Source organism: Triticum dicoccoides, chromosome 1B (assembly GCF_002162155.2).
Source record: "Triticum dicoccoides isolate Atlit2015 ecotype Zavitan chromosome 1B, WEW_v2.0, whole genome shotgun sequence".
Lineage (NCBI taxonomy): Eukaryota > Viridiplantae > Streptophyta > Magnoliopsida > Poales > Poaceae > Triticum > Triticum dicoccoides.
The window spans coordinates 378,793,996-378,807,001 of NC_041381.1; the positions used below are offsets into that span (position 1 = coordinate 378,793,996).

The 13,006-nt window shown below is 54.1% G+C and overlaps 1 protein-coding gene across 2 annotated transcripts in view; it reads left to right on the forward strand.

Moving 5' to 3' along the window:
* Positions 1-13,006, forward strand: part of LOC119336585 (endonuclease MutS2-like) — a 31,607-nt gene that overhangs the window by 4,056 nt on the left and 14,545 nt on the right. For both annotated transcript variants that reach the window (XM_037608632.1, XM_037608639.1), the window contains 7 exons: positions 753-809; positions 886-968; positions 1,396-1,519; positions 1,604-1,663; positions 4,898-5,140; positions 5,329-5,412; positions 5,484-5,631. In XM_037608632.1, coding sequence (XP_037464529.1) covers positions 753-809; positions 886-968; positions 1,396-1,519; positions 1,604-1,663; positions 4,898-5,140; positions 5,329-5,412; positions 5,484-5,631 — 799 coding nt within the window. The remainder of the gene's footprint in view (positions 1-752; positions 810-885; positions 969-1,395; positions 1,520-1,603; positions 1,664-4,897; positions 5,141-5,328; positions 5,413-5,483; positions 5,632-13,006) is intronic.

Consider the following 13,006-nt stretch of genomic DNA (forward strand, 5'->3'; position numbering starts at 1 on the left):
GGCGGCCCGTAGGGGCTGGCCAGGTACAGCCGGATCCCCTGGACGGCTGTGACGAGGTTGTTGAGGACCCCGGTGATCTCCTCCGGGGTGTAGGCGGCGGCCGGTGGTGCGGTGGAGGGCGCCGGCATCTGGGCGGTGGCGGCGCCGGAGGATGCGGCGAGTACCATGGCAGGGCCGGCGGCGGCCCGTAGGGGCTGGCCAGGTACAGCCGGATCCCCTGGACGGCTGTGACGAGGTTGTTGAGGACCCCGGTGATCTCCTCCGGGGTGTAGGCGGCGGCCGGTGGTGCGGTGGAGGGCGCCGGCATCTGGGCGGTGGCGGCGCCGGAGGATGCGACCAGCAACGCGGACGGGGAGGGCAGCGGCGCGGTGTAGATGGCCAGCGGCGCGGTGGTGACGGACGGGGTGGGCGGCAGCGAAGACATGATCAGAACTGAGCTACCTGATACCAAATTGTTATGGTGCTGCTAGAAGGAGGGCGCGAGAGGGCCGGCCGGGGGCCTTTTTGCCCACGGCCGGGCAAGAGGGAAGGGATTTCCTTCTTAATTCTTGCTTGATTAGATTGATACATCTCCTCTCTTTATATAGAGAGGATTACTTGACTCCCAAGCAAGCCTTACTTGACCCCGAAGTAAGCGACCCTTATCTCTAATTAACCCTAAGACTAACGGGCCCATTAGGCCCATTACGTACTCTAACAGTCTGATGGTAATGTTGTTGATGGATAATTGTTATATGCTGTTACCTTTTCAGTTATGCCAGCTTATGGATAAATTGATACGGAATGCGGACAATGAAGCTTCCTTGTCGGTATTGTTTCATTCAACTCACTCATTGCCAGGGAAACTTATGTGCAGTGAATTACAAAACTGCTAATTTTCTTTAGGAAGTAAGCATTGTAAATGGAAGATGCTGCATTAAAATAACTGGGGATAAGTCCTCAAGTTTTGATGGATTACTACTCTCCAGGTGTGCTTTGCTAAAGATGATTTTTGTTTTTTCATTTGGTTTCGCTTTATATGAGATAGTTTTGTTTAAAATCTTATTTATATGCCTGCTTTGTGCTGACAAATTTCCATAAGACCGGGAGTTTTAAAACTTTGTAGTATATTAGCACTAAAGTACATGTTTGGGATTTGGATCACTGAACATATGAGATTACCTTTATATCATCTGGTGCATACTCATTTTTTTTTGTTTGTACCGACATCCCGTAAAAGGGAGTCTGCTAGGAGAACCAAAATCTTGGCTCTCCCTTAATTTTAACCCAACTTCGAGTTTTGACCAATGTCTTTTTAAGCGCAGTTTTGACCAATGTGTATAGTAATATGCGTGTGTGTTGAATTTGATTTGGCTGTTTGACAGTTGGTATTGATCAAGATTCATATATATGTAGTGGTTCAGATGCTGGAAGTATGATAGAACCAATTGTTGCTGTTCCACTAAATGATGAGCTACAGGGCGCAAGAGCACTAGTGGTTAGAGCCGAGCTTGAAGCTTTATCGAAACTGACTGACAAGGTTTGAAAGGTTGATCGATTTGGTTTTGCTATTTGGCTATTAGAGTTCTTATCCTTACACTTAATTTTCAATTTTTATTTGCAGATTCTTCTTGAGCTTGATAATATTCAGATTTTGATGCAGGAAACAGTTACACTCGATAAGGTGTTGTTGTTTTCCATTACCCATTTCCCATGAAAAGTAGTTGTCACTGATATTTTCTTTGACATAATCTATTAGTACTGTAGGGTTCTTACTCTCAAGAGCTCTGACTAGATTTTCTTCTTCTCGAACACACGTTTAAACGTGCATCATTTTGTATTAGAAGAAACACAAAGAAGTGGCAATACATCGGCCAAAGTTGTGAAGCACAGAAAAACTCCCACCCCCGCATCGCCCTCCTCTGGCGACTCGGGGGGCGACTCCTCTCGCGCGCCGCCGGGCCTTCCCCTCTCCCCTTCTCGTCTCGCCGCTGCCAGAGGCGCTCCGCCGGCGAAGCCCGGGCGGGCTCCAGTGAGGGCGGCGGCGGGGCCTCTTCATGGGTGCCCTCCTTTCTTCTCCTTCCCTCCTCGCTGGGTGTGGCGGCTGCGCGGTGGCGCGCGCCGATCTGCGAGGTCCGGCGCTGGGGTGCAGCAGCGGTCCACGGCGGGTGGCTGGCTGTGGCCGGTGTCGTCGGGGTGGCCCAGGCGCGTGGTGGGGTGGTCGCGGTCGGCCGGGGCAAGCGGCCAGATCTGAGCGCCGTGCCCTTTCCTGGATGCGGCGGCGGGGATGGCTGGCGGTGCCGCGGTGGTTGCATCCTGGCAGCGCGGCTGCTGGTGCTTTGGCTGCGGGGCTGGCGGGAGGAGGTGCGACCGGTGGTTGCGTGCTCTGTCGGACCTAGGCTTGGTCCCGGCGAGCGGCGCGGGTTTGGGCAGCGGCTCGGCGTGGTGGCTGCTCTGGTCGTGGGCTACAGCGATGCGGGGTGGTATGGTGGCCTCCCTGCTAATTGGTATCTACATGGCAGCTCGGCACTTCCGGCTGCAGCGATGGTTGGCTTCTCCGCCGGCGTCAGCTTGTTTGCAGGTGGACTGTTTCGGCCTTCGATCCCTCTCCTCGGCGTCCGGATGCTACTTTCCTCGAAGGGCTGGTCCTCTCCCAGCTGCGGTCGATCGTCCGTCTCGCGCCCGGGGCTGCAGGACCGAGCTCGTCCCGCGCCCGGCTGCAGGATCATGCTGGTCTCGCGCCCGGCTGCAGGACCGAGCTCGTCTCGCGCCCGGTGTGGCAGGACGGGTCGATGGGGGCCAGTTTTGGCCAACCTATTGGTTCTCGGTGCTGGGGGCTGTCCAGGGGTGCGTAACGCGGGGCCTTTCGACCCATCTCTTTGGTTGGGGTAGCGGCGGGTCTCGAGTGTGGTGGTGTCTTAGGTCTTGGATGTCGGGGCGGCGGCCCTGGTGGTGGTAGCGCGGTGCTCCTGGGCAAAGCCCGTGGCTCGGTGCTGCCCAGTGGTCATGGCCATGTGGGCGGCGTGGTAGCCGGGGTGTGGCGTTCGGTGGCGGTGAGTGTTGGCCGGGGTGAAAACCTGCTCTGTCTTCGCATGGACCGGCGGCGGCGTAGCTCGTTCCCTTCTTGAAGGCGTCGTCGCGGCCCTCATCGCCGTCGTGGTGCTCCAGGGGAAACTGACGACGCCCTCATCGCCGTCGTGGTGCTCCAGGGGAAACTCTGATCCTTGGATCGGGCGGTGGCGGCGCTCCGGTGTCGTAACCTTCCCGAAGGCGCCGCCTTGGAGCCCTCGGTTCGTCATATGCGGCTTCATCTCTTCCCGGTGGCGTTCACGGTTGGAGTCCCCGGGTGCTTGTGTAGTGCTAGGGATGGTGTTGCTGCGCTCAACGTCTTTGTATCCCGCCTTGGGTGTGTGTGTGCGTTGTGGTGGCGTGTGTTTGTACTGGGTTGTTGTTGATCGTTGCTTTATATATAAAGCGGGGCGAAAGCCTTTTTCGGTAAACACAAAAAAACATTGAAAACTAAACTGAAAAGGGAAAAGTGAAAATGGCAAAAACGGATAGGCCAATGCCTGAGCAGCCGGCATCGCCAGGATTACTGGTGCAACACGGTCTGGGGGTCTAGAGTGCACTGCGGTAATTCTCCACTGCTCAGCCTTGTCGAGGATCAGATCCACAAGGTCGCTCGAGACCGCCCTCATGTTATCAAACACACATGCGTTTCTCATATGCACAGCCACCAAAGAATGAGCATTACGAGGGAGCGCACCCCTTCCAACTTCTCCCTTGTTCTGCTTGTCGCTGTTAAGCTTCATGCACTAGCCAACACAACCAAAAGCTCAAGCTGATGGGGAAAGTTGGGCTATTCATGGACCAAAAGTGGGCTGCAATTCAATTGCGCCAGCCGGGTCTTGAACTCAAGACCTCTTGGCTCTGATACCATGTTAAGCTTCATGCACTAGCCAATGCAACCAAAAGTCCGAACTGATGGAAAGGGCGGCAATCCACATATACACTTCAGCAGTCGCATCCGCGAACCAATGACAGAAGTCCTCATTTGGCACTGGGCAGATTGCCTCGGTGCCATATTACTTAAGCACTTTGAACCATATCTTACGAGACAGCACACCTGTGTGCAGATGGTAGATGGATTCATCATCTTGATCACAAAAAAGGCACGCAGCGGCAAACCTCGGCGAGCAAAATGATCAGCAGTCCACCACTGGTTCGCTACCGCCATCCAGGAGAAGAATTTCATCTTCATCAGTGCCCAGCACTGCCACAGCAGGTGGTCAACCATTCCTTCAAAGAACCGCAAGGTAGGTAGGTTTTGCAGAATACTTGCAAGGTAGGTAGGTTTTGCAGAATACTTGCCTTCCGCTGTCCAGTGCCATTTCAGCTGGTCCTCGTATCTGGCGAAGCTCGACAGCAGATAGGATTTGAAATAGATGCAAGTAATATCACACACCCAGCGTTTTGCATTGCAGACAGTTCACTATCGAGAAATACGCGTGCGCCCGCTGCCAGGACAGTGGGAGCAAGCAAAATAACCACTTTCCAACTGGTATCTCTATTCGCTTGACTCTAATCGTACCCCTGCTAGCCTTGTCTGGCCATCACCTTCCTCCCTGCAGCACTGCAGTGACCTTTCACCGCAGTAACTTCTGACAACCTATGCAGCAACTGAACATTCAACATTAAGGGAAGCCAGAAGACATCTAAACAGTTCTGATACTTACACAAGACCTCCGTCAATGAGATATCTGGCCATTTCCCATCATCCCTATTCCAAAATTGTGTATCGTGTTTGCAGTCACGTAGTGCAGCAGTTTCATAAGCATTTAGTATTTTTTTATGCATGCCTAGTTGCTTGCTTACCCCAGATTGTTTTGCTTAATATGTATGCACACTTGCTTTGCAGGTCACAGCTCGTGCAAGATACAGTGTAGCATACGATGGTACACTTCCTGACCTGTATTTGCCAAACATTGAGCATGGAATTGCCAATGCGGCTAAAGATGAGCCTGCTAGTACAACTTCCTCAGCCCAACTTACTAAGAGGCCATGGAAACTGTTCATTCCAAATGCATACCATCCACTATTGCTCCAGCAGCACCAGGAAAATTTGCGTCGTACAAAAAAGGATGTTGCAAGTGCCACAGCGGTTAGTTTCTTCAGGCCCACCTTATTCTACTATCATTATGCAGAAAAATTGTATTCATTGATAGTGAGAGTACATTTTTTGTTTACATCTAATATACTGTAGACTAAAACATCATCTATTCATATGCCTTGATGGTTTTTTTTTATCAACCTGCAGTTATCCAGTTCTCATTTTGCTTCCTGTTGTAGGAGATTCGGAGGAGGAGGATATATGGACAAGATATCGCAGAGGAAGATCAACTGGCTTCAGAAGTTGATTTCATGAAAATTAGGGTTAGTCCTCGTTTGGGGATAAACAATGTGTATTGGCACTTTCATTGGATAATTTATGTTTCAGTTTGCAGGTTTCTGAGCTGGAGAGGAACCATCCGATACCAGTGGATTTTATGATCGCTGAAGAGACTACTGTTTTGGTCATAACTGGGCCAAATACTGGGGGAAAAACAATCAGCTTGAAGACGGTTGGGCTGGCATCATTAATGGCCAAGATAGGTAACTGGAACATTGAAGTTGAGATCCTTTCACTGTTATGATTGTGATTGTTAGAGTTATAATATAAGTCATGTACCCCTTTGTATTTATCCCGTTGTATAAGGGGTTTCCTGCATATGTTACACATCTGTACATGTATATACATATATCGGCCTATGGCCTCATGGGAATACAAGTTGCATATTCCTAACATGGTATTAGAGCTAGGTCAATTTTTTGCACGCTGCAACTCGTGCTATTGATCCGTCTCTCCTCCCCAATCGAAGCCGGCTCGTCTCGCTCCCGACCGAAGCCCCTGTCCTCGATCTCCTGGAGTCTCCCGATCGGATCGATCCCCAGCTGCCTGTTCTCGCTCGTCCGGCTCCTCTCGCTCCCGATCGAAGCCCCCGTCCTCGATCTCCTGGAGTCTCCCGATCGAAGCCCCCGTCGATCGGATCGCTCCCCAGCTGGCCTCGCTCGACGCTGCATTCTCGATCCCAGCCGGCCCCAATCGACGCAGGGGCCCTGATCTCCTGCTCCCGCCGGCCCTGGCCCCTGTGGTTCTTCAGCCGCCGACTGCCAGCTGCCCCTTGATCGATCTCTGCAAAAAAAAAATGTCCGCTGCATCGGGCTATGTTGCTGTCCCTCGCTGTCCGGTGATCTTTGATGGTACTAACTACACCGAGTTTACTGGCTTCATGCGCATTCACATGTGTGGCATCCGTCTCTGGGGTGTTCTTTCTGGCGAGGTCTGCTGTCCGCCACGTCCGGTTCCTCCGGTTGCCCCTACTCCGCCGACTCCACTGGTTCTTCCTACGGATGCTAATCAGGCCGCCAAGGATGCGGCTAACCTTGCTGATGAGACTGCTGATCGTGCTTATGATGAGAGGGTTTTGGCTTATGAGGAGGCTCTTTAGACATATCATGGCGCTCTGTCTGTTTACACCCAGTGGCTTGATGATGATGCTCGTGCTGCAGCTGTTCTCACTGCTAGTGTTCTGCCTCAGTTTGCTTCTGAGTTTCTGGGTCTTCGTACTGTCTTTGAGATGTGGACCCGTCTTCGTCAGCGCTGTGAGCCCTCTGGTGATGCCTTATACCTTTCTGTGGTCCGTCAGGAGCATGCTCTTCAGTAGGGTGACTCGACTGTTGATGATTTCTATGCACAGAGTTCGGCTATCTGGCGCCAGGTTGATTCTCTCCGCAGTGCTGGTTGTCGTACTTGCCCCTGTTGCCAGGCTGTCCAGGCCAATTTGGAGTTTCATCGCGTCTACGAGTTCCTGTCTCGGCTCCGTAAGGAGTTTGAGCCCTGGCGTGCTCAGTTGTTTGCTCGTGGCCGTATTTCTCTCATGGAGGCGCTTTCTGAGATTCGTGCCGAGGAGACTCGCTTACGTGGTGCTGGTTTGCTGGAGGTTCCCTCTATGCTCGCTACTCGGGCTTCTTCCACGCCACCCGCTGCACCGACCCCTTCTCGCTCGAGTGCTCCGCCGCTCTTGCCCACTCCTTCTGGAGGCTCAGGTCGCCATCGTCCACATTGCGACTACTGCAACAATGATGGTCATATTGAGTCATAGTGCTACACGAAGAGGAAACACCTGCGCAAGGCGCGATCATCATCTTCAGGGACTTCGTCATCTACCTCGACAACTTCAGCCATTGCTTTGACTGAGCAGGATATTCTGAGACTTAAGCGTCTGCTCGCGGCTTCAGGTTCTTCCTCGACGGGTACTGCTAGTTCTGTGACTGATTCTTCCTGCACTGAGCAACCACCCTCTACACAGTCAAGTACATCCCCATGGGTTCTAGATTCTGGAGCTTCTTTTCATATGTCTTCTCATTCTTTCACTTTGTCCTCTCTTCGATCGCTGGATTCTCCTGTTCATGTCTTCACTGCTGATGGTACTCCACTTTCTGTTGCTAGTAGAGGCAATCTTACCACTCCTTATTCTGTTCCTGATGTTGCTCATGTTCCTCGACTTACCATGAATCTGTTTTCTGCTGGTCAACTTACTGATTCTGGTTGTCGCGTCATCCTTGACGTTGACTCTTGTTCTGTCTAGCACACTTTGGTTGGGGCTGGCCCTCGCCGCCGTGATTCTCAGGGTCTTTGGGAGTTGGACTGGCTTCATGTTCCTTCCGCTGCCACCACCATCACCAGTTCCTCCGCTTCAGTCGCCTTCGTTACTGGTTCCTTCAAGCAGTGGCATCATCGACTTGGTCATTTGTGTGGTTCTCGGTTATCATCTTTAGTTCGTCGAGGTCTTCTGGGGTCTGTCTCAGGAGATGTCTCTTTAGAGTGTCAGGGTTGTCGTCTTGGCAAGCAGATTCAGTTACCATATTCACATAGTGAGTCACTGTCTAAGCGTCCTTTCGATTTAGTCTATTCTGATGTATGGGGTCCGGCTCCTTTTGCTTCGAAAGGTGGTCATAAATACTATATTATTTTCATAGATGATTTCTCTCGTTACACATGGCTTTATTTCCCGACTTCTCGTAGTGAGGTGTTGTCTATTTATAAGTGTTTTGCTGCCATGGTTCATACTCAGTTCTCTTCCCCCATTCGTGTTTTTCGTGCTGACTCCGCTGGCGAGTATATCTCTAAGATGTTGCATGGTGTTCTTGCTGAGCAAGGAACTCTCTCTCAATTCTCTTGCCCTGGTGCTCATGCTCAGAATGGTGTGGCTGAGCGAAAGCATCAACATCTTCTTGAGACGGCTCGTGCATTGATGATTGCTGCCTCTCTCCCGCCTCATTTTTGGGCTGAGGCCGTCTTCACCTCCACCTATCTTATCAATATACAGCCTTCCGCTGCTCTACAGGGTGGTGTTCCTTTCGAGCGTCTTTTTGATCGTTCTCCCGATTATTCGATGCTTCGCTTGTTTGGTTGTGTTTGCTATGTTCTTCTTGCCCCTCGCGAACGCACCAAACTGACCGCTCAGTCTGTTGAGTGTGTCTTCTTAGGCTACAGTGATGAGCATAAGGGCTATCGTTGTTGGGATCCTATCGGTCGTCGAATGCGTATCTCTCGAGACGTGACTTTTGATGAGTCTCGTCCCTTCTACCCACGTCCATCTTCCTCGACTTTTTTAGTGGAGGATCTCTTTCCTCACTTTTCCCGACTCACCTATCACCCCCGTCGAGCCTGTGCTTCTTCGTTCCACTCCCTCTGCTTCTCCACCTCTAGTCGATTTGCAGCCACCATCTTCCCCGGTCTCCTCGCCTAGCATGTCACTGGATTCTACACCTTCATCTCCGGTGACTTCTTCGTCGCCACCCCCCGATTCTACCTTGGCGATTCCTCCTTCTATTGTTCCATCTTTTCCTCAGCATTACACTCGTCGTTCACGACCTGTGGATGCCTCTGTGGATGAGTCGTCATCTTCCTCTCAGCCTACTTATGGCTTGCGTTCTCATCCTCGTCCGCCTGTTAATCGCTTTGGATTTCCCACCGCTGGTGCTGCTGTTCTTGAGCCGACTTCTTATCGTCAGGCTGTTGTTCATCCTGAATGGCAGTTTGCGATGGCAGAGGAGATTGCTGCTCTTGAACGCACTGGTACCTGGGATCTTGTTTCTCTTCCTCCCGGAGTCCGTCCCATCACTTGTAAGTGGGTCTACAAGGTTAAGACTCGCTCCAATGGTTCTCTTGAGCGTCACAAAGCTCGTCTTGTGCCTCGTGGTTTTCAGTAGGAGCATGGTCGTGATTATGACGAGACTTTTGCTCCTGTGGCCCATATGACCACTGTTCGTACACTTCTTGCCGTTGCCTCTGCACGCCACTGATCTATATCTCAGCTTGATGTTAAGAATGCCTTTCTTAATGGTGAGCTGCGTGAGGAGGTGTGCATGTAGCCACCACCTGGGTATTCTGTTCTTGATGGCATGGCATGGTATGTCGTCTTCGTCGCTCTCTCTATGGCCTTAAGCAAGCCCCCCGCGCCTGGTTTGAGTGTTTTGCCTCTATGGTCACTACCGCTGGTTTTTCAGCAAGTGCTCATGATCCAGCATTGTTTATTCACCTTGCTCCTCGTTGTCGGACTCTTCTTCTTCTCTATGTTGATGACATGATCATCACTGGGGATGACCCCGAGTATATTGCCTTTGTAAAGGCCCGTCTTAGTGAGCAGTTTCTTATGTCTGATCTTGGTCCTCTTCGCTACTTTCTTGGGATTGAAGTCTCTTCTACCTCTGATGGTTTTTTTTATATCCCAAGAAAAGTATATCCAGGTTCTGATGGATAAGTCTGTGTACTAGGGTCCTTGTGGGGCTGCAGCACATGGTCCTTGTGGCAGTTAGGAGGATAAAGTCCTGGACCATCAAGGACTGGCTGTTAGGATAGAGTTCTGTTCTTGACCATCAAGGACTGTCAGTTAGCATCTTAGACTAGCATCTTAGACTAGCATCTTAGACTGGCATCTTAGCAGCATCTTAGCATATGCCTTGGCTGGCTAGCAGCCTATAAATATGTATCCCCAACCCCTCAGGTTGGCATGGCATTGTGTGAGAAATAAACCAACGAAAATTGTCCCAACTCTCCTAGTGTCATCCACAACTATCAATGCTCAGGTTGAAAGGTCTAACAAGTGGTATCAGAGCCTCGTTAACCTGCACCCTGAGCATTTCCTGTGAGCAGCCCAAGTCGGTAGCAGCAGCTGCTCCGTCTGCCTCTGGTTACCTTCCTCCCTCCGGACTGTCGAGCAGCAGCTCGTCTTCATCAGCCTCCTCTTCACGCAACAGCCCCCCTGCAGCGAGCCATGTCTGCAGGTCGCTCTCAGCACACGGCTACCTCGAGCATGCGGCGCCGGCAAGAGGCCGAGCGCGCCGTGGCAGAGGAGCGTGAGCGAGCGGCTGTAGCAGCGGCTGCTGCGGCGGCAAGAGTGTCGAGGCTGGCTGCAGCGGAGCTGGCAGCAGCCAGAGCGGAGGTAGAAGCAGCCAGGGCGGAGGTAGAAGCAGCAGCAGCAGCAGCAGAAGCAGCCCGTGAGGCTACGGCGGATGCCAAGGCACTCCGCGGCAGCCCCGGCAGCTCCAGCAGCTCCGCGCCTGCGGACGACGGCGCCGACGCAGATCGCGCCAAAGTGGCGCAGGAGCGGACGGCGCAGTGGGCAGCCGAGCACGCCCGCGCTCCAGGTGGAGGCGCGCACCGCGACGGCGGCTGCAACGACCAGGACCGCGGCCTCTACGAGGTCCGGACTGTGGTCAGGGATGTTGGTTCCAGTGTTGGGTGGCCTACCCTCACTAAAACCAACTACGTCGAGTGGGCCGGGATCATGAAGGTCAGGCTCCAGGTGCGGCGCATGTGGGAGGCAGTCCAGGACAGCAACGTCGACCACCTAGAGGATCGACGGGCGCTGGACGCCCTCATTGCCGCAGTCCCGCCCGAGATGCAGTTCTCGCTTTCCAACAAGCGGACTGCCAAGGAGGCTTGGGACGCCATCGCCGCAGCACGCATCGGCAGCGACCGTGCTCGCAAGTCCACCCTGCAGGCACTTCGTAAGGAGTGGGAGAACCTGGGCTTCAAGCCAGGTGAGGACGTTGATGACTTTGCTCTCCGTCTCAACACTCTGCTGCAGAAGATGGTGAAGTTTGGCGATGCCACCTACACCGAGGAGAGAGCTGTCGAGAAGCTTTTTCGGTGCATTCCCGAGAAGTACAAGCAGATGGCTCGCTCGATCGAGTCGTTGCTGGACCTCTCCACGATGACGATCGAGGAGGCGATAGGTCGACTCAAGGTCGTTGACACCGACGAGCCACAGCCCCCCTCGGGGCCCGTCACCACCGGCGGGAAGCTGCTCCTAACTCGGGAGCAGTGGGATCCCAGCCTTGGTGACAAGAAGAAGGGGGAGCCTTCCTCCTCGACGGGCGGCCGCAAGCGTGGCAAGCAGCGTAAGGCGCGAAGAGGCCCCCCGGGCAGGGCACAAGGACGTGCCGAAGGTGACGCCCGCGGAGGCGCCAAGGACGGCGCCGCTGGCAAGCCCAGGCCGGCACAAGACAACAGTTGCCACAACTGTGGCCGGTTTGGCCATTGGGCCAATGAGTGTCGGCAACCACGACAAGGCCAGGCTCACGTCGCACAGGCGAAGGAGGAGGAGACGGCTCTGTTCATGGCGCATGCAAGCATTGAGCTACCCTCGGCGACTCCAGTCGCAAAGGCTTTCATCCACCTCGATGAGCCAAAAGCACACGCTCTTCTCGGCGATGGCTCCGGGAGGGACAAGGCTACGGGGTGGTGCCTCGACACCGGCGCCACCCACCACATGACCGGTCGAAGGGAATTCTTCGCCGAACTCGACTCCGATGCGCGAGGCTCCGTCAAGTTCGGGGATGCCTCCGCTGTGGAGATAAAGGGCGTCGGCTCCGTCATCTTCACCACCAAGATGGGAGAGCACCGGCTGCTCACCGGTGTCTACTACATCCCCGCGCTAAGGAATTCCATCATCAGCTTGGGACAGCTGGATGAGAACGGCTCACGCGTGCTGATTGAGCATGGGGTCCTACGCATCTGGGATCGCCAGCGTCGCCTTCTCGCCAAGGTGCCCAGAGGTGAAAATCGACTCTACGTCCTTGATGTGCAGGTGGCACAACCGGTCTGTCTCGCTGTCCGTCGAGACGACGAGGCGTGGCAGTGGCATGAGCGCTTTGGGCACCTTCACTTTGAGGCCCTGAAGCGTCTAAGTGCCAAGGAGATGGTGCGAGGCCTGCCATGCCTCGACCATGTGGAGCAGTTCTGCGACATCTGCGTACTGACAAAGCAGAGACGACTCCCCTTTCCCCAACAAGCGAGTTTTCGGGCTAAGGAGAAGCTGGAGCTCGTGCACGGAGACCTGTGCGGCCCGGTGACGCCAGCCACACCAGGAGGTCGACGCTACTTCCTGCTGCTCGTCGACGATCTCTCCCGCTACATGTGGGTGATGATCCTCGGCAGTAAGGGAGAAGCGGCGGACGCCATCAGGCGCGCGCAGGTTGGTGTGGAGGCGGAGAGCGGCCGCAAATTGCGCGTGTTGCGCACTGACAACGGCGGCGAGTTCACGGCGGCTGAATTCGCGTCGTACTGCGCCGATGAGGGCATCCAGCGCCACTACTCCGCGCCGTACAGCCCGCAGCAAAACGGCGTCGTCGAGCGGCGCAACCAGACGGTTGTGGGGATGGCTCGGGCTCTCCTCAAGCAGAGAGGGATGCCGGCTGTCTTCTGGGGAGAGGCGGTGCTAACGGCCGTCTACATCCTCAACCGCTCTCCTACTAAGGCACTCGACGGCAGAACTCCATACGAGGCCTGGCATGGGCGGAAGCCGGCGGTCTCTCATTTGCGGGTCTTTGGCTGCCTTGCGTTCGCCAAGGAGCTCGGCCACATCGGCAAGCTCGACGACAGGAGCACTCCGGGAGTCTTCATCGGCTACGCGGAGGG